Below are 27,002 nucleotides of genomic sequence, written 5' to 3'. Positions count from 1 at the left end.
TATCCTCTTCATAGCCTGTACATAACTTGTAAGCTCACTACAGCCTGTACATACTTATAGTTATAGCATATTCATAACATACCTTCATACCGTGTACATTGTAACATACCTATAATAGACCCATATTTGTAATATAGCTATATATCTATATTATTGGTAATATATATTTTGTAATATGTCTATATTATTGCTAATCACTTTCTGGATGGATGCAAACTGCATTTCGTTGCCGTGTACTAGTGACATGTGCAATGACAATAAAGTTGAATTCTATTTTATTCTATTTAGTCAGAGTCATATGCATGATTTTTTTTCTTGGCTGTCACAGTGAGACCCCATTTTAAAGTGGTAATGTTATGATTCAACTAATATGTTCACATCTGCCGTGTTATTTTTGGAGCCTGAAGTGCCCATAATTAGATGAGAGAAATACTGCATCCACTGATTGTGCCTCACCCAGAAACAGATACCTACTATAATTAGTGATAACACACAAATAACACACTAAAAAAGGAGAACTTTACTTGCTAAAACTGGAGCAGAGCATTCTTGGACAGTCTGTTCATTAACAGGACAGCAAGCCATGTTATTTCTTAGTGAGACACCAACAGAGCTTTGACTGGCAGCTGGCTAAAGGCCTCGATAGAGTTCAAAAGGGCCAGTTGGGTATTTTAGATATAAAGACCAAAGACATTTTTTGTAACACGCTATAAGTTGGTATATTCACATGTGAGCATATTGGGATTGACTCATTTTTGGAGCCACCCTAAAGTGGCCGCTCAGGAAACTGCAGGTTTGGGCACAGCCCTAGCTGTGCAAAAAGGCAATTCAGCTGTGCAGCACTGAGTCTTTCGTCATTTTTTCCATTAGACACCTCCAAATCAACTGAAAGTGTGGTTGACGATAGGTGGTTATCTGATGTTTCAGCATTCAAAAAGGTCATAATTGAGTAATCTTCTCGTTGTGATTGTTCACACAGGCCTAAAGCTAAGCCCTTTGCAAAGCCTCAAAACTTTGGTGCAGACGCACTAATAGTAAAGAATGACGGTAAAGGTGATGTCACTTCCTGTAATAATAAACATAGATCAGAAAAACCAGAGGAAATGTCTTCTGTCTAGAAAGGGCATGGGTTCTTAGTGTAGTGGAAGAAAGACTTCCAATTTACAGTGAGAACCTGTCAGGGTCCTGGGTCTCCAGACCCAGCGTTTTAGTTCTTTGTGATTTTTGTATTATTGTACTTGGTGTGAGTTTCTAGTTTCGATCCCTTGCCCTTCATGTTTCTCTATGTCCCCTCTGTTCTGTGTAAGTCTGTGTCTGCATGTTTGATTTCCCCTCTGTGTCTCTCGGTTCTTAGAGTCCTCTGCCTTATGGTTTATGTCTCTGTGTTTCTTAGTTGCTGTCTCCACTGTGTCAAGTTCGCGTCTCTGTGTGATCCTTCCTGTTTTACTTTGAAGGTCTGTGTCTTATGTGAATGTGTCCTGCTTTGCTTGTCTCGTCAGTTCTAATTTCCCCCAGCTGTGCCCTCCTTCTGTGTCTCATTCTCCTCGTTACTTCCCAGTGTATTTAGTCCCTGTGTTTCTCTGAGTCAGTGTTGCGTCGTACCCTCAACAAGCTGTGTGTGTTTTGCCTCCGTGTTGCCAGTGTTTTGTTTCCAGTTCCAGTTCAGTGTTTTGTGCTTCAGTGTTTTAGTCCACCAGCGTTTTTGTTTGTCTTTTGGTGAGTTTAGTTAGTAAGAGGTTTTCCAGCATTAAAGCTGCGCTTTAAGTTGAATTTCTGTGTCTGAGTCCTGCATTTTGGATCCACCACTTCTGCTTGCCCGCCTGCCACACAGCCAACCATGACAGAACCAACATTGACAACACTTTTAAAGACAAACTGTTAGCTCCTCTTTTAAACTTTGCACAAAAAGTAAGAAGATTTGTGTTTGGTTTATTTCTTTGTTGTAACAATGCTAGTGGAAATTGTTATACTGTTGGACAGCTTGTTTATTTACCTTTCAATGGAGCCACATTTTAAGGAAAATGCATTTGTGGGTTGAGCAGCAGAGTTGAGTCTGAGGGTTACAACCATGAAAAACTTGCCATATCTTCCTTGCAAATGCCAAACAGCTGATTCTGCTATTAACTGTTTGGTGTAGTTTATTGAATGGGGTGAAGTTTTAGGAAACTTTGTTTATATTGCACCAAATCACAACAAAATTTGCCATCAGGCCGTTATATTGTAAAATAAAGACCCTACAATAATACGGAGGAGAAACAAGACCTATTGGCAATTTAACAATTTATTCATTGACAAACAGGGGCCTGAGCAGCATGTGGAGGAGCCATACACAGCCACAACAGTCTAGCAGCTCCTCCTCATGTTGATCAGCAGCCTGGTCACACTCTGCTGTGGGGTGGCTTCCCATTTCTTCAACCAGCATTTCAGTCAGTGTGGTTGTGTTTGTTATACATTAGCGGTTTGGCATTGGCTCAGACGATTTGTCAAGTTTTTCATGGGCATGACCCACAGACTCAACTCTGCTGCTCAACCCAAAAATGCAATTTTTCTTACAAATGTGGTTCCATTTAAGAGGAAATAAAAAGGCTTTGCAACAGTATAATATTTATTATCAAGTAGCTTTTTTGCAACAAATAATCAGCCCAACACAAATCTGACTTTTTCTGGTAGGTTTAGTTTGTAGATTTGTTGAGCGTAATGTTAAAACATATGAAGCTACATACCGGTTTACACATATTACACATACCAGTTTCTCAAGGCAATGTAATATGCTGGGCTATTTCAACAGACTATTATCCAAAGTGAGGAATATCCAAAGGGAAATTTTAACTAGTATCTCCAGCATAGCTCCTAGGCCTTTTGTTGTATAATATCATGTTTAACATGAGGTCATATAGTTATGTTTAAAATGAAGGACAGGTTTGTAGATCTCACTGACACTGAGTACTCATGGGTTAAATAAGATAAGTATACACATAATGAATTCCCAGCCACCACCCTCATCCTGCAGTACAGGACTCTTAGTCAGTGAGAAGCCTAAATACAAACCTTTGTAAAGGCTGCAGCACAACACATCACAAACCAGATTTATCTCATGACACAGATGTGTTCCACTACCCCCGACTTCTCCCGGTTGAGGTTGGTAATTGCCTCATTGAAAAAGCAGTACAACTTCTATTAATATCTGCACCAAGTGGAAGATGAATGTTTATATAATGTACCTCAGAGCTGATAGAGTTTATTCCTCCCTTGCCTGTAAAAATAAGATGGACCTTTGGTGATAGTTTCTCTCAAAGGGGGGAGTGGGTGGCATGGAGGGGCGACACAGGGGGCTGGGGCTTGGCTAATTTATCTGTGCAGTGCAGGCACAAAGCCAGGAAATTAGGTGGTTTGGGATTTGGGACTTCGGCTAATATAAAACACAATATGCACACGCACACCCAGCGTCAGAGACGCAGCGCATGTCGAGATCTCTCGGGAGGAGGCCAAAATAAATATTAATTCATGATGAGATTAACCTGGTAGCTGCCTGCTGATCAGTCCCATCACATAACGTTTAAAGAGGGCACAATGGAAATCAGTTGGATCACATAAGTGTAAAGCACGCCTGTGGTTACCTGTACCTCAGGGCTCAATCTTCAGCCAGGATGACATTCTTATGGGCGCCTGCAATGTTCCAATAAGATGTAGCGAACAAGCTACAGTTTTGTCTGTGATTTCAGCCACAAACATAGAAGACTTGAAAGTTATGTGGCATACATCTTCTCCGTCAAAGGTATACAGGCACACAGTAACTTTGTTGTAACAAATTGTCATTTGAGTTATTGTGCCTTCCTATCAGCTCAAAGCATTCTGGCATTGTTACCTAGAGAATTCCCACTTACTGGATATGTTGTTTTTCCAGACTATTCTCTTAACTAAAAAATGCTTGTGTGGGAAAATCCCAGCAGATGGCCAGTTTCTGAAATACTCAGACCAGTCTGTACGGCACAAAAAACCCAATGCCACATTCAGTCAACCAAATCACCTTTCTTCCTCATTTATTCTCCATCTGTTTGAATTTCAACAAGTCATCATGACCATGTCTGCATGCCTAAGTGCACTGAGTTGCTGCAATGTGATTGGCTAATAAGATGTTTGCATTAACAAGTGATTGAACAGGCGTACCTAACAAAGTGGCCGGTGAATATATGTGCATTTGTGAGAAATAAACAAAACAGCTTCATTACTGATTTTTAGTGACTCTGCTACATTTAAACAGATCATTCAAGCTGGAGACGCCAGCAAACAGCACCTCTCACAGGCCACTTTGCTTTGGAGAAAATGGAAAAGTCAAAGTGAAAATATTTGTATATCAGTATTTGCCAAACTCATATGAAACTATAGATATTTTTATAAGAAACTTTTAACTGGGCCTGGATATATATATGGTCTCTCTTATCAGTTTCCAGGCAGAAATGCCCTGTTAGGTGTATTCTATACATACACAAAGTAATGTATAACAATGTAAACACCTCTGGTGTCTACATACATCTCTTTTCAGAACTATTTAGCTTCTATATTTATAGTTCCCTCTTGTTCTTAAAGCTGGCAAAATGTTTGCCATTCCAGTCACTCATCACACAGTGCGAGCTGTAAAGCCAACCAAACACAGTTCCCACAGAGAGTGAGAGGACTGTAAAAGCCTCGGTATGAGTCAGAGGAAGTACCTGCCTGGTCAGCACTGGATATGGGGAGCTACAGTCAACAACTTTCTGAAACCGACAGTCTAGTAGTCATTACTACTATGTGTGTGGAAGTGAGAAAGAGTGCCAGTTTGAAACTTTATCAGTTTTCACATAACAGCTTCTACAACACTGTGAGTGCCTTCACAGAAAGCTTGTCCACAGATCTTGGATATTATAAACTGTTGTATGAGACTCCATGTTGTACAGAGTGCATTTGTGGCATGCTGAGGCCTTGGGGGAGTTTCGGTTTGTACAAACTAATGATATCTGGGAAATTTTTAGTTACCTACTTATATTCCCTGATTGTGATCAAAAGTTTTGGAAAAACCAAAGATCTTTAAAGTGAAGCCATGCCCCGAGTTTGTCACCTTGAAACTATTTTGCTTACACTATGCTTTTGTTAGCTAGTATGACGAGAGCAACAATACCATTTATTGCACTTTCCATGAGTAAATACTCAACATCTTTTCTGAGTACATGACTCAAAGGTCTGCTGGTGTTACAGGAAGATATATGGACATACACACTTTTTAAAGTAATAAAAGTGAAATATTACTCACTAGTTCAAAGAATCAAAACAATCATCAGCTCCAAATTAGCTTTTCTTTGTCAGAAGTGACATATGGCTGTAAGTGTACTTAATTTCCTGCGAGACAAACTACTTCTCAGAGGCCACTGACTTTTTCCATTTTCTCAAAAGCAAAGTGAAAATATTTATAAATCAGTATGCTTTCCATCTTATTCTATGTGGCATACTCATATAAAACCATAGATATCTTTATCACCCCACACCATCTTTTCTGAGTACACGACTCAAAGGTTTGCTGGTATTACAGGAAGATATGTGGACTCGCACACTTTAAGTAATAAAAGTCAAATATTACTCACTACTTCAAAGAATCAAAATAATTATCAGCCCCAAATTAGCTTTTCTTTGGCAGAAGTGAAGTATGGTTAAAACTAAGTGTATTTAATTTCCTGAGAGACAAACTAATTGTATGACTCATAGATACCTCACTTCTTTCTAAAGACTTTTTAAGGTAGTAAAGTTACAGTTTGATTTTCTGAATAAACTACAAAGGTTTCATACCACAGTAAGAGCCGTCTATAGACAGCAGCATAAACTAAGATTAAAAATGAATGTGAAGAAAGCTATCACAGAAAATGAGAGCATTAAAGGTCCCATTTTGTACCAGTTTAGCACATGTTCATATTGGTCTTACATGTCCCCCAGACAGTATATTTTGGGTTTCAGCCCCAAATACCACACAGTTCATTTTTTTGTTTCATGTCGATATTCTCCTTGTTTGCAGCTCAGTATCGAATGAGCTATTTCATTTTCTGTAGCTTTAAATTGAAAAGGAAGAACAGTTGCCCATACTTTACACTTTGAGTTTGTTTGCTGAAGTTTAAACTGAGCATCCACTGGGAAAGAAAGTGTGACTTAAGTGGGTTTGCTTTTAACGTGGCATGGTTGCTGGTTCCAGAAAGACTGGTCTGAATATTTCAGCACCTCTGAATGCACAACGCACAACCTTGAAGCAGATGGGCTACAGCCGCAGAAGACCACACCAGGTACCATTGCTTTAAGCTAAGAACAGCAAACTGAGGCTACAAATGACACAGGCTCACAAAAACTAGACAAAAGACTAAACACAAGACTAAACTAGACTAGAGGAGGAAAATGTTGCATGTTCTTATGAATCTTGATGAAAACAACAGGAACCTCATCATCTGGCACCAATAAACATAGATCTACTAGATGTACACACAGCTATGACTATACATTATACGCCAATTCAACAAAAGGCTTACCTGCTTCAAACATAAAACCATAACCAATCAATGGTCTCAACCTGATCTCAATTTCCTGTAGATTTCGGTGCCACTGGTTTACTTTGAGCAACTCCCAGCATCATATACTAACAAGAGAAACCTAAGTTTACCTACCTTGTCTTCGGTGACATGCTAGGCTCGAGGCAACTTTAAACGCAAACTCGAGAGCGGGCAGCAGACAAGAGATGTGGGGCAGCACAGCCACCCTGCTGAAACGTACTAAAGAGAGTTAACTCAATCAGAGTAAACACCTTAACCATCACTCACCCACTAAAAAAACCCTCTGATGTTTAGTCTCCACAGAAATATCCAAAATAGAGTCCAAAATATCCCGGACGAGCCCCCATTTATTTTATGACCCGCCTCAAAAGCCAAACAGTTGGTACCATGAAGATCATAAAACCAAAACTGGTGTGCCTCCACAGCCTGCCTCAAGCATGCCTTTATCCACATGCCATGTGTGGTCAATTGGCAATTGAAGACTCAATTGACAACTCTTTGCACTGCCACTGCAAAGAGAATAGAGGTTGCAGAGGGGCGTAACAATGGCAGGAGTGATAATAATAATAATAAGTGAAATAATCTAATACATCTATGAAATGACAAATCTTACTCTTTTGGCTGCTCTTTTTAAGGGGACACCTCAGCAGATCATCTATCTCTCACTGTCATCATCTTGCCCTGTCTCTAGCATCCTGGTCTGTCACACAAACACTCTGCAACACTCTGTCTCAAAACTGCCCAACCTGAGCTGTCCCTCTGATTTACTTATTTTTTTTCTGTCCATTTTGGTCCGTCCCAGTGAAGATCTTAGCATCTTTACTTGTGTGAACTCCAGCTCCTCCTCCTGTCTTTTTGTCTTTTACTCTTGCTGCTGTCATTCTGTCACAAGCCACCTGGGCACTCATTTCCATCCACTGCACTCTCTTCTTCACCTCTTTTGCATGCTGCCCATTCCTTTGGATGGTTGACCCCATTAAATCTACTCATTGGATGTATAAAATAACAAACATTCACACTTAAGAATCAAATGACGCACTAAAGCAAAAAAAAAAAAAAGACACATCATTTCAGTCCTGCCTTTGGCGATGTATGCATTTAATGGATTACATAGAAAAAAACAGCATTCTTTGAAAAATATCTGGACATGAATACCAAAGATATCCATATATGTTTATATTTCTATAAGATATTTCTATTTACATGTTTGAACTAACACAACAACTAAATCAATCAATGAAAAAATAATGCTGCATTTTATTTATCCTCAAAAAAACACATTTGCACAGAAATGTGCACATTAATTTGTGTTACACATAAAAAGAAATAATACCCTTTTCCTAATTAAATATAGCAGGCTCAAAACATTTCTACAAAAAATCTTCATAAGGTAATGTTAAACTATTTAAACTATGTTAAACTAGTCCTGGGACATACTTATTTTGATATGACAGAAAAATGATAAGAGACCTCTTAATCAACAACATAATTAAATTAATGTGATAGAATACTTTTCAGCGAGTTTTGTCAATGATAAATCTTTCAAATGACTTAGGTTTAATTAATCCTGATGTTATATAGAGAGATCCGTAAAGAGGTCCCCATTTATATAACTTGTTGCAGAAATAATGAAATATGAAAAAATATGTACAAAATCAAAACTTTGAGATGAAGACAAATCAAATACACAATACTCAGTGAAGAAAATTGGAAGGAAATGTTCCTTCAACACTTCAGAGGTAAAATTTTGAGGTATGAGTGTTCATATAGCCACTGATATTGTTTGCACTGTGATATGTAAACAACCTTGTCTAACACAATCATACATGCTGTATAAGGGTTCAGTACTACAACAATTAAGAGGTCAAAATACAAAAAAAAAAAAGTAATACTAAATAAAATATGTACAACAGAAGTTTGCGAGATGATGTTAACACAATAAATTGGCACTTTTTTTTACAATGTGTCTTTGGTGACATATGAAGCTGCCTGGAAGTAAGCAGCAAACACTTGCCTATGTTGGTTAAGTTTCATCAACCATTACATATTTCCAGCTATTTTAGGATTTCACTACTACCGGCCTTTTAATCGACCTCACATTCCCAAAAATATCCTTTTGATCTGAGAAAGTCATGAAAAACACATTTCACTCTTTAAATTATCCAGTACAGTTTTTACAGAAATGTTTAACGCATGGTAGAATTTACAGTGTCCATGTAATCCTGTAAAAAACTGAATATATGTTGCAGTGATTGTTACACTGATAACCTTTCCCCCCAAGAGGCCAAATAAACTTAAGAAGCATTAGTATTTAGAGGTATTTCCAAACACTAAAATTCTCTAGAATTGTTTTAATGCTGTTAAAAACTGCTTTAAAACAACATTAACATAAAATAGAACATTTGCATTGGTGGAGATCTATATATGAGCCTTCTCTTAGATTTAGATTAAGAAACTGCAGCCATCTCAATACAATACATACAGGATATTATACAAAACATATGATTCACAAAGTTCAAAATCGAGAATTAACAGATTACAATAAAGAGCAAAACATGCAGTATATAAATTTCCTATTTATAGTTTCAGGTGGGGCTACAACGATGACATAATCGATAACATCGACTTTAAAAATTCGTCGACGGTCATATTCTAGAACCACGTAAATATGTTTTTGCAACTGCAATACACTATAGGAAGCTATGGGGGCAGTGTCGCCTATATGGGCTGCCAATACGGCATTTAGTACTAACGAAGAAGAACGTAGCGCGAAAAGTAAAACAGCTGGCGTGGGGAAGAGGGGAGAAAATGCAAAAAAATGTGAAAGTTAATTGCAGACTGTGCAAAACCTTTCACGACAGCACTACTGCAGCACAAGAGCATGTCCGTCAGCACCCTGGTGCGGTGACGTTAACTCTGAACGGGTCAGTTTTAGAGAGTTACGTTAGTGCGTCGCGTTGATACCTCGTTTATGTTTATGTTAATGTTTGTGTTAGCTTGCCTGTCGGAAATTTCTCATGGAAGATGCTTGCTAAGCAAACACCATTTCAGTTGTGTTAGCCAATGAGTGAAATACGATGGTAAAAACATTAAACAGGAGTAGCAACACTCTCCCTTTTTTCTTTAACATTAATATTAGCGTTTATTTCGAATAGTAAACCTCTTCTAGATGTTATTTTGGACTGGAAAATAAAATCTTTTTGATTTAATTTGAAGCTTTATTTGAACTTACGGAGAGACGTTTTTAGTTTGCGCATTGTTTTTGTTTGTTTGTTTGTTTGTTTAAATACTACTAGCACTTTAATTTGTATTGCTTTATTTTTATTTACTTCATTTTTATTCTGTCCTACTGAGTAATGTTAAAAATAAATTGGATTATTATCATATTCATATGTTTTCTGTGTCATTACTTTCATTTTCTTTGGGTAGAGGCAACAGGGTGGGCAGACTTGAAGTGAAGTTGAGAGTTATTGAAATAATTGCTGACTAATCAAAAAAAATAAAATTTGCAGATTCGTCAACTACTAAAATGTAGGTCTGCAACAATTTTGGTGTAGCTCATGTTTCAAGGTCTAATCACATCTGATAGTGAGAACATATAGCTGATACTGTTTTGACAGAAGTGTATCACAACATCATTTGATTCATAAACTTGTATGTGGTGATTATGCAGAGGTATATTTTTGTGGATATACACTTTTTTCCAATACACATCTTTTCCTCTATAATGTAATTGGTATTACTGATCAGACGATACACTACTTTATCTATTGATTATCAGTTAACTGTAATGATTTCTCCTGGTTGACAGTGTAATTGTTTTGCTGTTGATGGCTGGTTCCTAAAACACATTTCTAAATATAATCCCTAAAAGCTGAAATACTTTACTAATTTGGGTCATAATCATATACTATACTGATTACATGCTATCAAGTCCTCTTTTGAAGAATCTGGTGCTAATTTTCCAAATTGTTCTTCTAATTTCAAAAAATTGATCAAATGCCACTACTTGATAATGTAACTTATTTTCAATGTGGAAAGATTCATCTTGGTGAAGATGCCTCTTTGTCTGTCTTGCCTTCATAGTTACCCTACATGATGCTGTCTCCTTGCACCACAGGGTAGCAAGTGAAGAACTATTTTTAAATCATCTTTCAAGATCTACAAAGTAATGTGTGTTGGAAAATAGAATTATTGTGTTCCCAGTGTACCTTTTAACAAAATGCCTCTAAACAGCTTTTACACTAATCATGCTAGAGTAAAAATAAGACTGCAACCTCATTGCAACTAGAAAGGAATGGTAATTACCTGGTGATCACACAGATTTTTTTTTTTACTGTTGAAAACCAATTGCAAGTACTTGTGGTAACTAAGTGGCTGCTCAGAGGTTCAGCACTCAACCTCTCGGTGCTTGCAGTTTGCCTGGTGGGAGGAAATCTGTCACCAAACAACCATTGTCGGACTCTAACTGCTATTACTCTCACGGATTGCAGAAGGTTTGCAAATAATTGTTATCTGATTTATAAATGCAGACACACTGACAACATATCATAATCAGTTTGAGTCAGTCTGCACTGATGAGACACAAATCAGTTTCTTTGCAAAAGAGGACTAAACCCAACTGGTTCTAGTCTTGTTATGTTCCTATATAACAGCAAGGTTGACAAGCACCTATGTCATTTCGCAATTAAATTGCAGCAGCTACATCACAATTTCTGTTTCAAATCTACGAGCTTCTGGCTTGACTCTGAATGTAAGTAGTTTGTGTAAAAATCTGTTTAATGTAGACAGCAACAGATTTATCACAGTTAATTACCATATTCTCGCAGACAAATTGCATGTAATTGCCAGCTTGACCTCCTCCAACCTGATAGCAAACTGACTCCATCTTATTGCCATTTACGGCTATTGGCTGCAAGTGGTTGCAGACCTGGTGCCTGTCTCTGAAGCAACAAATTCAAACTTGAACTTATTCACGCGTTCGTTGTACACAGTTGCAGTAATCTTGGTCATTCTGCAGTCATTGTTTCCCCGTGTGTGATTGTAGCACAAAGACAAATTCGTGTTACGCTGGTTCCTTCTTATGTATTATAACATACATACTTTTGAACATACATACAGTTTTTGATAGGTAGCTGAGAGCAAGTTCACAAGTAGTTCACTTATGCAGGCTTGTCTCTCTGTTTTATATTCACTGCAGTGATGGTTGCGTCTTATTTCTGCGTCAGGACATGACTGATAAACCTCTTCTGATCTGTGGATAATGATGGTGAAAGCTTCTTTGGATTCCACTCTCTGAATGAAGGTGAGCAGTAGAGTGATGTGGAGAAAAACCTGCGGGGGTGAATGAAATGGAAAATGTTCAGGGATGACAAACACTCTGAGGGTGTTTATGTTTGTTATCTGTAATAAAATGTAATATGTATAAGAAATTAAGGGCAGACTAATGATCAGTCTCACCTCTCTGCGATGCTACCCTGACACCCAGTTGTGTGTGGTCGTCTTCACCCTCTGGGAAAACCCATGAGGCCCAGCTGCTGGATCAAAATTAAAGTCCAGCCCCCCACCATCCATGAGTGTGTCATGGAGGACGGACTCCAAGTCACATTCAAACCTTTCAGTAGGCACACTGTCCAGATCACTGGGTAGGTGCTCTTGATGATGATGACTGTGTGGGTGTACAGAGTTGAGTTCTCTGTAGCTGTTGCTGCTGCCGTAGGTCACTGAGGCATCATTAGTGTGTGGAGGGAGTCCGAGGGGGAGCTGCATGCACGTCCTTGGACCAGCCATTCGAAGAGAGGGCCCTGAATGGCTAGTCAGGCGTATCATGTTACAGCTATTCAAGTCTTGTGAGGCAGCTGGACCCTGGCTATGCAGAGTATGTGGATTTACACGAGGAAGTGGGTGACTCTGAGAGGGATTCATCATTTTTACTCCATTATGACCACCCACATGGCTTTGGCTGCTATAAGTAGGTATTGGACAACTTGCCCTCCCAACTTCAGAGTGCATCATGTCCCTTCTGGTGTCTGGTTCTCCTGTCAGCAGCCCAGAAGGGAAGATATACTGGTTCTCGTAAGCCCCAAAGCTGGGCTTAGTCTCTGGAAGTGTCTGCATAGGAGCAGGGGACAGGGAGTGCATTCTCACCTGACTATACAAGCACTTCTGGTAGTCTTGCTGCTGGTGTGGGGTCAGTCCAGTGGAGTTATAGGGGCTACTCTGAAGCATGCCGGCGTTTGAGGAGCGCGGGGAGTGTGAGGAGTCAGAGCTGAGCTGGGAGGGTTTAGGAGACAGCAAGTTAAGGTTATCCAGCAGATCCATGACCTTTTCTGAGCGATGCTGGCCCATGGATCCAGACACCTCAGACAGGCTGGGCAGGGTAGAGGTTATCTTAGCACCAGCAACTCCAGGATACATTATGTGGCCATCGGACTCGCCCACATCATCCTGTTCAGAAGGGAAAGGTGAACGGCGACCACTCAGAGTACTGGCATCAGAGCTGGTACGCGTCCTAAAGGTTTTCCAGTTGTCAAAATCTTCGTTGCTGTGGGAGTTTGGACTTCCAAGCCAGGTAGAGTACTGGGAACTGGGGCTGCCTGCTCCTCCTTCAAGCCCTTCCTGTAGAGCCATCTAGAGATAGTAGAACACAAGAACACTGAGTACATGTAATCTAGATTCAACAGAATTAAAAAAAAAACAAAAACATTTGGCTGAAATATCTATGAAGGTTCAGTTCAGGAGCAGAGACCTTTTTCTTTGCAGCTCTTCCTCTACTCTTGACAAACTTATTGCTGTTGTCCATGGAGGTAGCTCTGCGTCGAGGTGACTTTCCATTCTTTCCTCCCTCTGGGTTCAGCATCCACCAGGAGCTTTTTCCTGTTCCCTCGTTCTGTATGCGCACAAAGCGACTGTGCAGGGACAGGTTGTGTCTGATGGAGTTCTGAATGGGAGAAAAGTGATTCATTTGTAAGTTTTCCCTCACACAAATATCATGGTCAGTTTAATAAATCAGTGCCTGTCACTGAATATGATACTGAACAAAATAAAGTATCGTCAGCAACATAACCTAAGAGACTCTTTTCTCCAGAAATACAGGACCTATTCAATGAAAGAGGGAAGCGGTGATAAATGTTGGACACAAGTGTGACAAAGATAGATGACAATTCATATTACACTATAGTATAATAGTGCAAAATTTGACCAAAGAAACATTTCTCGTTAGTTTCTTCACTCGGTCTGCTTTTTTTTTTTTCCTTACATTTTTCCTGTTTTCTGAATACATTCTGACTTTTACGTTGTATTCATCAGTTTTTCTCATGCTTTAACTGCTTGTATTGTTTTGAAGGCCCACGAGAGAGCTTACTAGGGTGTCCATCTTTCCTCACTGCGGACTATAATCATGTTTCCTGTGATTTCCACTGACTTTAATCAGCGCAGCCCAGCAGCAGCAACAACAACACCGTTCGCTTTGGATCCAAAGTGAAAAACAACAGTGAAAAAACAAGGAGAAAAACAACAACAAAAAACAGGGTAATTTGGAAGACACGTTACAGAAAAAAAACCATCACTGCTTAATCTTGCCTGTGCCCATCATCGAAAATTACACCTCTGAAAGAGCTCATTGAGATCACTGAGCTGCTCTCTTTTTTTGTATGTGGTCAAATTTGTCCTCGTCCAAATATGCACACACCTAAAGCCTTATTCAGTAGATTTTTAATGCCATGTTATGTATCCCAAAAAGGATGCAGTAGACTCCTCCTGTGGTAATGCTCTCAGGAAGAAAACCAGTGTCGGTCGGGAGGTCATGAAGACAGTTAGACATGGCACAGACACACTGTACAGACTGGTCTTTCTGTGACACTAATATGCAACTTGCTGAGCTTGATGGGGGGGACAATGAAAGACTAAAGTGTAACACAATACGTGCAAGTATGGAATTTCCCCCTAAACACCCATGTGAATAAGAAAGCAGCTCCCTGCAGTTAGTAAACCCAGATGTTCCCAACCGCAGGATTCAGCAGGGATATACAAAGCACTGAGATAAAGATGTTCTCATCCAAAACAATAGATGGATTGTCTCAGTGTGTCTCTGACATTTTGGGGTTAAAGTTAAGCTTCTGGCAGGAATATGACTTCTAAGCTATAAAACTACTCTCAGTGAAAGTATTATTTCAAAGTGGAAATTATCAAAGTAGATTCAAGGAATAAAACCAGAAAAAACTGCAAAATTGGAACAACTTTGACGCTTTTCAAGTATTCTTTTTTGTGCCGTCGTCATAAGAAGGTGCTGAAAGATGAGTTCAACCTCAAACTGTAAACTGACAGAGTGAAAACAGAGAGCGGTACACAAGTTAGATTTTTTTTTTGTTTTGTTAAACAGAAACTAAGAGGAGGTCACAGAGTTCGAAGCTAAGTTGGGGAGGGCGACACTGTAGGATGTTATTGCCGGCAGTGAACTCAATGAGTGAACTCAATGAGTTCACTGTGTGCTAAACACGAGCTGCTCATACGAGCTGACGGGGACATGCAAACAGGTTGGATGGCAAAGGAAGAGCGAGGAGGAGAATCATCAGATGTGACACGCTGGGTAAGACCCGCTTCGTGAGACTCACCAAAACAGCTTCTTTGGACTGCACCCCACCACCAAAACCAGACTCCTCCCTTCTCCTCCAGTGACTTTTAAATGAGGCTTCCTGTGTCAGAGGACATCCTGCACATGTAGACTGAAGAGACCTGAGGTTGTATGGTTTCAAAATGCAATTCAATCATTGCATTTTATGCTCATTTGATTTACGACCCTTTTCTCCCCATTTTCCTTTTTTTAAATGATCTCCTGTAACTAAAGACAGGACCGGACATCTTAGCAGTGTGCTGCACAGACTCAAGCCTGCAAACCAACATTTATTTCACTAACCAAATGTGAAGTCTCGCTCACGCATGGCAGAGATCACTGTTGATATGCAAATCTCTACAGCCTTTGATTAGCACCTACTACAGATCGTGCACTGCAAGGCAGTGCTGTGGAAAGGGAAATTTTCTTCTCTGCCTTATCTTTGACAAACCTCAACTCAACTCAAAGACAACAAAAATTCCCCTTCCTTTTTAGTTCAGGAGGTGCCCCACTCAATCATTATTTCTTTGAAAGAGCCGCCTAAGGTCCAGTCTTTTTTTTTTCTGTTGTGTTACGGCATATTTTGTAGTAGTAAAATGTGTGCTTTTGTGGTTGCAAAACATTTCATGAGAAATCTATTTTTTCCTCCGCTGCCCTGCTTTGGGAACCAGGGTAGTGACGAGGTCCAGATTAAAGAGAAACTTAAGTGACATAAATGTTTAAGAGCAAAGATCCTCTTAGAGAAGTGATGCCACACAAGTCTGCAGAAGAGTATTACAAAGAAATCTGCAACATTTTCTGCTCTACACTTGAGGACATTTAGTAGTGCTGCCCCTGAAACAAACCGGTGCAGCACGGAAGAGACATTAGACAGCTTATGCAAGAAATCCTGAAATCAGGAAAGACTGAGTTGGGACAAAATCTACTTTCAGTTCGTCCTCAGAAATGGGTCATTAGGCTTCCCACATGAAAGGAGAAAACAGCACCTGCCACAACTCAGGTGAGATACCCGGTAGAACACCTGAGCTGGAGTAAGGAGAGTCATCCATCACCATCATCCATAATGCAGCATGAAATGACTCCTCCTACTGGACTTCAAAACAATCTAATTGACGCAGCTGCTGTTTCTTGTGTAGTGAAGCATGAGGCTTGCAGTAACGGTCGCAGGGTAAGTAAACAAACAGGGCTCGGTTGCAAGAACAGGTGCGGCCTCAGTGAAAGTGGCCTCAGTTGCAATTGGTCTATGCATTTTACATACAGCGCCAGCTACAACCACAGACAGGACAGAGGATCTCCCAGGAGGCTGACTGCTGGAGACCAGCTGCTTCTCAAATCAGTAACTTGGTTTTTATCTCAATGATGAAAGCTTACATGTAGTTAGTGATGGGGAGGGGGGAAGGGAGAATGACCTTGTCTTCCCATCAGTAAATTTCCCAGGCAGGAGAACGTGAGAAAATATAAATATAATTTTTTTCTTTGAAGGCTTTAAAAGTTAAAGTGTACTGTGACTTTTGATGCTAAATGTTAGCTTAGGTTTTCAACCTTTAGATATTGCAACCCTGTAGATAAGCATTTGTGTTTGTATTTGTGCCACTGCTATATTTTTTCATTATCTTTTACACAGTTAGCAGCAAAACCTATAAATGGAAAATAGTGCAGTTTTTTGCTCATCGCTGACAGTTATTCAGTCCTTCTCATTGGATTGCTTGATTTCCCAGTAAGAGAGCCAAGAGGTACTGTCCTAATCTTTGCTAACATTCGCTAACGCTAGCCACGATAAGCTGCAAAAATGCCCGGGTAAATAATGGTGCAATTTGTTGCTCACAAATTCAACTGTTTTTATATATTCAACCAAATATAAATGCTGTTAGTCACACCTGTTCAACTGCTCATTAATGCGACTGACTAAGCAGCTAATCAAATGGCCACAACTCAATGCATTTAGTGATGTCGATATGGTCAAGATGACCAGCTGAGTCTAAACTGAGCATGGGGAAGAAAGCTGATTTAAGTGATTTAGTAAAATTGTATGGCTGTTTGTACGAGACAGGCTGGTCGAAGTGATTTATAAAATGCTGCTCTGCTGGGATTTTCCCACACAACCATTTCTTGGGTTTACAGAGAATGGTCAGAGAAAGAGAAAATATTCACTGAGCAGCAGAAAAAAGGCCAGCTTGCTTTGATCTGATCGAAAGGGAATAGTAGCTCCAATGATTTTTCGCTACAATCAAGGTATGCAGAACAGCATCTCTAAATGGACAACAGTGAACCTTGAAGAAGACAGGCTATAGCAGCAGAAGACCACATCAGAAACCACTCCTTTCAGCTAAGAACAGGAGTCTGAAGCTATAGTTGTTATAGAGTAGTTATAGAGGTTGAGCAAAATTGAACAACAGAAGATTGAAAAAACATTGCCTGGTCTGATGTGTCTCAGTTTTTGGATGATTTGGTCAGAATTTAAGATAAACAACATTAAAACTTTTAAAATTTTGTATGATGGATTATGTAGAAAAAGTAGAATTGGGCTGAAAGATCTATCGCTTTATCACCTATTCAGGTTGTAAATCGTGTTTTTAAAAAACACGTAACTAAGTAATTAATTACTTTTGAAAATAAGTAATCAGTAAAGTAACTGGATTACTTTTTTGGGGAAGTAATCAGTAGGACTAGAAAGAGAGAGCATATTTCTCCTGTTTTGGCTTCCATTCATTGGCTTCCTGTTAAATCCAGAATTGAATTCAAAATCCTGCTCCTCACATACAAGGTCTTAAATAATCAGGCCCCATCTTATCTCAATGACCTTGTAGTACCATATCACCCTATTAGAGCACTTCGCTCTCACACTGCAGGCCTACTTGTTGTTCCTAGAGTATTTAAAAGTAGAATGGGAGGGAGAGCCTTCAGTTTTCAGGCCCCTCTTCTGTGGAACCAGCTTCCAGTTTGGATTCGGGAGACAGACACTATCTCTACTTTTAAGATTAGGCTTAAAACTTTCCTTTTTGCTAAAGCATATAGTTAGGGCTGGACCAGGTGACCCTGAATCCTCCCTTAGTTATGCTGCAATAGACATAGGCTGCCGGGGATTCCCATGATGCATTGAGTTTTTCCTTTCCAGTCACCTTTCTCACTCACTATGTATTAACAGACCTCTCTGCATTGAATCATATCTGTTATTAACCTCTGTCTCTCTTCCACAGCATGTCTTTATCCTGTCTTCCTTCTCTCACCCCAACCGGTCGCAGCAGATGGCCGCCCCTCCCTGAGCCTGGTTCTGCCGGAGGTTTCTTCCTGTTAAAAGGGAGTTTTTCCTTCCCACTGTTGCCAAAGTGCTGCTCATAGGGGGTCATATGATTGTTGGTTTTTTTTTCTCTGTATCTATGAAGCGCCTTGAGGCGACTTATGTTGTGATTTGGCGCTATATAAATAAAATTGAATTGAATTGAATTAATTAGTTACTGATTACTTTTTTCAAGTAACTTGACCAACACTGGTTATACCAGCAGAAGCTCAGCTGTTCTCAGATAACCTACACAGTCACAAGACAGCAATCCACTGGAGCACCTTTGAATTGTGGTAAGATGGGAGTGTCGCATTATGGATGTGCAGCAATTGTGTGATGCTGACATGTCAATATGAACCAAAATCTCTAAAGAAATGTTTTCAACAGCTTGTTAAATCTATTCTATAAAAAGCTTGAAGGCAAAAGGGAGGGGATCAGCATAAGGTGTACCTCGTGTTTTTGTCTTTTTAAGGCATTTCAACATTTTACTGACCTCAGTGATAGATTCCGCTGCACTCAAAGTGCTTGTGCTGTGTCTGCCAAAAGGTTTTCAAACAAAGTTGTAGAGAATGAGGAAACTGGAAGAACAATTGTCTATTAATCAAGATCACATTAGCAGGGAAATTAGGAAGTGTGCTAATCTATGTAGCTGCCAGTGACTACAAAGAGCTCAGCAAAGCCATTTTACTGCTGTCAAACTTAATTTCAAAGCAGGATTTTAGGTAATACAGGCTAAAAGGTTAAGTTACTGGAAAATGTATTTGATACTGCTTGACTTCATGAGCATGGCCAACACCCTGCTTCTTTAATTTACATTAAAATCCAGACTTGACTAAATCGGAGTGATTTTCTGCTAACATGTAACTACCACTACAAAGCAGTTATCTGGTAGAAATAAGAGAATAGGAAAAACGAGCACTTGCAGAGATTACGGTCTTCCTGTGCTGCCTTCCTGTGCACCCCTCCCCCTTTCTCTTATGACCTATGATGCACAAAGCTGTGAGCATAGGGCCTGGGTTTGCTTTAACAAGGCGGCAAAAAGGTGAGAAAGCCTGCAGAAGAAGAAGAGCATGCGAGCCTGGTGCAGAGAGTGCAACTCTTTACAGCTCCACATACAGTATGCAGACTACTTAATTAACAGTGAGCATCAAAGGAAGTGACCTGTTTCTGCAATGGCATCATGAAGACGAATGGAGAGATCTGCAATTCAATAATTTAAGCACAAACACTGCACTTCAATCATATTTGAATATTCAGAAATAACAAGACTATCTCAGCCAATTATTGTGAATGAACCGCATTCTTTGCACACTTCATCGGGTGAAAAGGTCACCTTTTTAAAAAAATGTATTTCTGTCATCCTCTGACCCCGTCTTTTGTATTTTGCATAATGGATTAGAGGCCAAGTACATTTTGTGAACATAATATATTTGGAGCTGATTATTATCCTGCACAAGCTGGAGGACAATGCAAAGATCCACATGCCACAGATTCCAGCGGCTCACACGTGTAGACAGCAGACAGTACACAGGCCTCAGCCCCCAGCAAACCAGTCAGCTGATTGCTCCCCTCCTTCCCTTAAGCTATGGCCGTTCCTCTTTGAAAGCCCCTGCCTCAAGCCTCCTTTTCTTCATGGGGTTACTTGAAGCTTTTAGTGGGCCTCTTAAGTTTGAGGCAGACATCCCTTTTTAAGCTTGTGATCCCGAGACAAATAGCTGGCAGTTACTCTTTTTTTCTCTCTCTTGCTTCTTTTAATAGTTGCTACCAGTTTTCAGGTCAGTGTCCTTAACAAAGTTCACAAGGCAACAATGAAACAAAGGTTGATTAATAAATTAGATGATCCATTAGCATCTAATGCAGTGAATGCTCCTTGTTGTGATTGTGTTTGTTTTCGTGCAGCCCACATAGAGTCATGTGAAAAAGAAAGTAAAACTAAGTACACCCCACAAACATTAGTAGATTGTGGAACCAGCTTTGGCAGCAATAACTGGAAGTAAAAATTTCTGTATGACTTTGTCAGTCTTCTCACCTCACTGTGGAGAATTTCTGGCTCACTCTTCTTTACAGTGTTGCTTCAGTTCTTTCAGGTTTGCGGTCATTTGTTTATGCACAGCACTATTAATATCTCACCACAGAATGTTAGTCAGGTTGAGGTCTGGACTTTAACTGGGACATTACAACATCTTGATTCTTACCTTTTTTTCTTTAGTCACTCTATTGTAGATTTGCCGCTGTGCTTGGGATCATAGTACTGTTTCAGAACCCACTGTCAGACAGACACCCTCACGTTTGACCTCAGAATACTTGGTATACAGAGAACTTTGTGGTCAACTTCATGACTACAATGTGCCTAGGCACCGTGGCTGCAAAACTAGTCCAAATCATCACCCCTCCACCACCGTGCTTGACAGTTCGTATGAGGTGTTTGTGCTGGTATGCTGTGTTTGGTTTTTGCCACATGTGGTACTGCATTATGGCCAAACATGTCCACTTTGGTCTCCTCTGTCCTAAGGACTTTATTCCAAAAGTCTTGTGGTTTAATCAGATGCAACTTTGCAAAACTAAGGTATGTTGCTATTTTCATTTTACAGAGAAGAGGCTTTTTCTGTCGAGAGTTTTAACATTTAACATTCTAACTGAGGCCTGTAGAGTCTGAGATGTAGCTCTGGGTTTTGAGCAATTTCTCTGAGCATTGCACAGTCTGATCTTGGTGTGAATTTGCTGGGACGTCCACTCCTGACATGCTATAAACACCTGAATGCAAATAGCAAACTGTCAGAGCAACTGCTTTTACAGAAGTGCTCACAGTTGCTGATGCTCAGTTAGTCAAATTCACTGATTATCAGAACCTGGCTGCTACTTTTCCTCCTGATTCCTATGAAAGCAGTATTGGGTTGTTTTAAGCAGCAGGTGAAAGTTTCTACTCAGTTTCACTTACAAAGGATGTTGTTTGCAGTTCCAGGTTTCATATCTCAGTGTTTAGCAACATTTTAATCTTTAATGTTTGTATATGAAGAAATAATATTTGGGGCCATCAGGGATGTTTTTTCTTAACTGCAGAACTGTGAATGCCCGCTGACCACAGCATTTCCATCCAATAGTTCAATAAACATTTCACTCAAAACCACAAATGTAAACCTCCTGTTATCACTCACAGAGTCAAATCTCTCATAGCAACCCATCCAGTAGATTCTGTCGTGGACAAAACCAACCAATGTTTGTTCTGGATGAAAATTTCCATTTCTTTTTGTTTTAATCTCTACAATAAATGTAAAAAGGTTTTACTACACAGACATTTTTGTGGCCTTACTATGTGATCCACTAATGGAGAATATTACAAACTTGGTTAAAAACTGAAGCCAGTGGGGAAGAGATTTAAATTTATAATGTCTAAAAAAATGTCTTAAATTAACGTGGCTCTAGCTTTTCATTCAGGACAGTTCTAGTCACAGAAGCTGGAAAAAGGAGATTCACTACTCAAACTGGGAAACAAATCGAACAAATCTTGTTATAGCACTCAAGCAAGTGTATGGGTCACCGCAAAACCTGCCAAGAACTTTGGTTTGGGTTTTGCCATCACTCCAGTCCCGCTATTGGCTCTTATCGGCTGTAAGTTGAGGGACGATGACCTTTACCACTGTGCCATTTGGCTCATCCTGAAACCTTCAGTCTTGTTTGTCACTGGTTTCCAGAATGGTCATAAGCATACATCAGGCGTGAGACAGGCAAATCAACACATTGCAGATCTGTAGGCTTGGTGACCTTTTGACCCCCGCGCTAGATAACATAGTGCGATAAACCTCTTCACAGGAGACAGTCACTAGACTCAACTCTGCAGGCTATCACCAAAGCAACCCAACGAAATATTCTTTCATTTGCAGGGCAATGTTTTCAAAAACTTCAAAAAACGGAGGGGGGGAAACGCTTTTTTGTAATCAACATGTTTTTGGGTGACACCTCGGAACTTCAGCGGCAGTTAAACTCAAGAGCGTCACTTCCTGTTCCATTATCTAATGTCACAGTTCATTGAGAAAAACAGTGGCACTGCCAGTAAAACGCTAAAAGTACGTTGCAAGCTGTTCACTGCTACTCACAGACCCACCAGTATCCCAGGGGAAACCAGTCCTCCCCAAGTTAACGGAGGGGCCCTCTGTTGTCCCAAAGGCATCATGATCACTGAGCTGCCACACAATATTTAGAGGGGAAACCAAAAGAATCTCCATGACATACAGTAGACAGAAAGCTGCTGAGGCAGTGCCTTTCCCCTTGCCCTGCGCTCCACCTATCTATACTTTTTTAGGTGTACTGCTACAATCAAGCCCTCCACCCACTATTAGATCCCTGGCTTATCTTTGTGCATCACTACAGCAAGAGACGAAACTGCTTTGTTAATAAAAATGTCAAAAAGCACAATCATAACAAGTAGACCAGCAATTACGTTTTTAAGTGGCACAAATGTTGAAATGATATAAAAGTGATTTTGCATAGACTTGGATTCACACAAATGCTGTGTATATGATCTCTTATTGATTCATCCTCTTTTTTCCCCCCTGCCCTGACCCTCATGTTTTGCAGGGTGGGGATGTTAACACATGGCACTGTTTTCCATCCACCGGGCAGGAAATGCATCATAGTTCATTGTGGGGGAACCGCCGTGTTTTTTTAACAGGAAAGTGTAAAAATAACTATAAGCCAGCAGTTCCAAGGCCTGGTGGGCATGCCAGCATTCAGGAATGGCGAGGCTGAAGCAAAGATGTGTTGATTATACGTAAAATATGTGAATGATCATGAGCTTTTGCTCTTGATAGAGAACTGAGAAGCGTTCGCTGCCTCGCTGAAGGGTAACAGAACCTTTCTCTTTGTTCTTTCTCTTTATCTCTATGACTAAGGAAGGGAAAGACATTCTTCATAAAGCCAAAGTGCACCAATACAATTATTTATCTCCCGAATTTGTGTCTTAAAGACCCCCCCCCCCCCCCCCCAAACAAAAAAAGCAAAGGCCTTTAGTAAAAGAAATCTCAAGGTCCTATTGAACAAGCACAAACCCTGTGAGCAGAAACCCAAAGAGAGAGAGAGAGAGCAGAAGAAAGAGATAGGATGAAGAGCAGCGATCCCTTTCTCCAGGCCGTAGCATCCGCTAAGGAAACTCTAGAAGACAGGGACACAAAGATATGAGCACACAACTCAGGAATGGAGGATGTTTGACGTAGTTCCCAGCATCCCCTTCTGCCAGTCCCTTCCCCTCGAAAACACTCCCCAGCACTGATTGAGCTGTTTATGTAGCTTCCAGTTATTTCAAACAAAAACAGGCCGATTCGTCAGTGCCTGTACATTCAAGAGTGTGCAGATTTTTAAAAGAAGTAGGTTTAACAAAGTCTGTATATATAATAATCTGTGACAAAGCTTTTCAAGTAGGGTGGTGGTGGGGGGTTAAAACAATGGGAGCTATATATGACTGAGGTTTCCCAAAGGCATTTCCTGACAACTTTCAAATCACCTCTCAAGAGAATGCAGGGGGTTACAGAAAAGGCTGCGACACTGAAAACTCAAGCAGAGTACGTTTTGTTGGGCGTGTGCGGGCTTTAATTGGCGTCTTCTGTTGGTCCACCTTTGGCTTTGTCTGCGGGCTTCTGTCCATCACGAGTGGAGTGACATCCTCACTGGCCGGATCAGCATGTTTGTGCAGGCATTAGGCAAATGTTTTCACAGCTCGTCCCCTGTACTTAATATTTCCAGGTCTGCACATTCAAATTGCAGTTTTCAGGGAGGTAGCAGGGTTTCCATGACTGTGGAAATGCTGCGCAAGTCAATGTGTTTTGTGATAATACAGGTTGGCTCCCACATAGGTGTGTTTGCGGGTGGGGGTGGGGGTGGGGGAATCCACAGAGCATACCTACACATCTTTATCCTCAGTCAAAACCCAATTTCACATCGCTCAGTCAGGTGTTTTTCTCAAACAAACCTGAAGTTTGTTTCTGCTTTTTATAGAGAAAAGCAGTCTTGGTGGCATCTATGGGATGTTTACAGTCAGACCAGCTGGTTTGTCCTCTGCTGCTTTAGAGCTGCATGTGTCCTCAGTGACAAAGCAGAGAGGCATGTGCTACCACTGACAGAGGAAACCACTCCAAAACTTCAAAGGTTACTCAGAAGCCAGAAGTCAGCAGCCCCTCTAAAAGCTAACCACCATCGGACAGGTTTGAAATCCCACCATGGTGTTAAAAGAGAAAAGGAATGGGTTACTCCTGTTATTACTTAACTGCTAATAAATCCTGAATTAAAAGTTATAATCATATTTAAAAAATGTGATGGGTTGCTTTGCATAGCACAAATGTGAGTGCTGAGTGAATATACTAAACCAAATGCGTTGCACTATGTGCACACAGTGAAAGTGAATACTGTCACTTTCCTGAAGCAAACCAAGTTTTCTAGATAAAATAAAATCACAGGTTTAAGAATTTAAGGTGTAAATATCCTGCCACGACGTCTCTAAATGCGAGTGAAACAGGGCTGGGTTTTTTGTTTTTTTTTTAACTACAAAGGCAATTAATTGCACATCAAACCTTTGCATTTCCTGCTCAGCAGATTGTGCAAAACGCCTTACAGTGGCAATCGGTGCAATAAGACGCTAATGAGGATGTGGCCTTGATATGTTTTGTGCAAGTTTCCACTGTCTGCATATAAAGTCTAGCACGTTCAAATGTCACTCCCTAACTTTTCTTGGTATCATGATTTTGTCCAGCTTTGCTGCTGGCGGCTCTTTTTTCATTGGTGCTGCTTGCTGTGCTGTGGTGGTAAAGATGGTTACAGCGCATATATGCATCTCAGCTCACGCGCACACATCCTACTGACAGCGAATGTTCACGTGCACGCACACACTCACCTTCCAGCCCGCGGAGCTGGTGCTGTCTCCTTTGTCTTTGAAGTAAGGCACGCTCTTAACCATCCAGTCGTAAATCTGAGAAAGGGTCAGCCGCTTCTCAGGTGAGCTGTCTATGGCTTTGGTGATCAGGTCTGCGTAGGACATGTTCCCCCAGGCGTTTCGCCGGGACGAGCTGCTCTTCCTTTGCCCGGGTCCACCCAAAGGTGGGACCCCAGGATTTGGCACCTGTTGCTGGGACGACAGCTGTGGACCCGGGACCTGGTGCTGCTGTTGGAGCTGATGATGATGGTGTTGATGATGATGTTGGTGGGGGTAATGATGCACACAGTTGCTATCCCGGCACTGAAAAGCATTGCAAAGCGGCTTCTGCTCTGAGTATTCTTTATAGTCCTCCTCCACCAGGTCGAGGTTTCTGATGAACTCGGCGTTTGCTGCTGGCTCCTGCTGCACAGACGGTGCTGGGGAGGATGTGTTGGAGCTGGCCGGGTCGATGAGCTCCGGCCGGGGCAGCGGCCAGGTGCAGGACCGCGGGCGAGAGAGAGGCTCGAAGTCCGGGTCTATATCGCCCGGCTGCGGCTGTTGTGGCAGTAACTCAGCCATGTCAGGGTAACACCGATCCTCTGTCACATAGATGTTCACTTAAAAAGAATTCGCCAAATTGTTAGTAAAAAATATAAAACGGTGACATAAACATCGAGAGGCTAATAATGAGTCATCAAGACCGAAAACAAACCCTAAAAGAGAAAGAGTCGTTTGTAATGTAAAATAAAGAGATATCTAAAACTGAAGTTCACACCATACTGTGTCAGTTAGCAGCAACTCTCAAGTCTGCCGCTCTAACAAGTGGTAGACAGTACCACACTCCGGTGCTGCCTTCACGGCTTACTCACAGGCTCCATCCTCCGAGCTTTGCAACTTGAAGGTGCGTTCAAGTGCTGTCCTGTTGACAAATCACGCCAAATGGACCCTCAAATTTGCAAATCCACATCAAGGGTGATTTAACTGCCTATTTGATGCTACAGTTAATAGTTTGGGCACACTTTCTCATAGCATCGTATCTATGTATTTGTTGGTGCACTTGAGTTTAAAATCTTATTCCACGATTTTCTGTGCTTGGTGCTATGAGTGACAGTCATCTCGACAAAAATAAAAAGTTGTCGTTACTCAATACCAGTTTTAAAAATATGTAGTGAAAGGGTTGGTTAGTCAGCTATCTCTTTCAGTTCGCTTGTCATTCAAACACATTTTGGCGGGACTTGAATGCACCATACAAGCTGAGAGGGCATGTTTTTAGTTTCAAAACGTTCTGAGGGGGGGCTCAGCTGATTCAAAACACTGCCCTAAGCTTAAAAAAAGAAATATATTAGGGCCATTTGTACAGGTTTTTTTTTATTACTTCCATACAAATATAGCAAAAAATGTTAATGTACTCCTAAACTTTTTTAGTTGAAGTATCTGGATGCCATCTTTAAAACTGTGGGGAATCCTAATGTAATGCACAACCACAACGTTCAGTAGCGCCATCTAGTGGCCAAGCCTTAACAACTCTACATGAGTGTCTCTCCCCCCTACTGCACTGTATGGCCCAGACAAACAGAAACCAGGAAGTGTTGCCAACATCTTATCATGCCAATCACTCTGTTTAAGGAAAAGTGAACAAAATGTGGA

At 40.7% G+C, this 27,002-nt stretch overlaps 1 protein-coding gene across 1 annotated transcript; it reads right to left on the bottom strand.

Moving 5' to 3' along the window:
* Positions 1-7,522: 7,522 nt before the first annotated feature.
* LOC146565564 (forkhead box protein O1-A-like) lies at positions 7,523-26,145 on the bottom strand. The gene is made up of 4 exons (XM_085288779.1): positions 25,335-26,145; positions 13,312-13,503; positions 12,024-13,193; positions 7,523-11,897 (listed from the first exon to the last, which is right to left on the bottom strand). The coding sequence occupies exons 1-3, from the start codon at positions 25,932-25,934 to the stop codon at positions 12,036-12,038; spliced, it is 1,950 nt and encodes a 649-aa protein (XP_085144905.1). The 5' UTR covers positions 25,935-26,145; the 3' UTR covers positions 7,523-11,897; positions 12,024-12,035.
* Positions 26,146-27,002: the final 857 nt, after the last annotated feature.

The sequence above is a fragment of the Mchenga conophoros genome, linkage group LG10 (genome assembly GCF_057382185.1).
Source record: "Mchenga conophoros isolate Kocher_MC1m ecotype Shallow Benthic linkage group LG10, M_conophoros_male_GT1.1, whole genome shotgun sequence".
NCBI classification, from domain to species: Eukaryota; Metazoa; Chordata; class Actinopteri; order Cichliformes; family Cichlidae; genus Mchenga; species Mchenga conophoros.
Note: the sequence above shows the minus strand (reverse complement) of the source record. Positions and strands in the feature narration are given on the sequence as shown.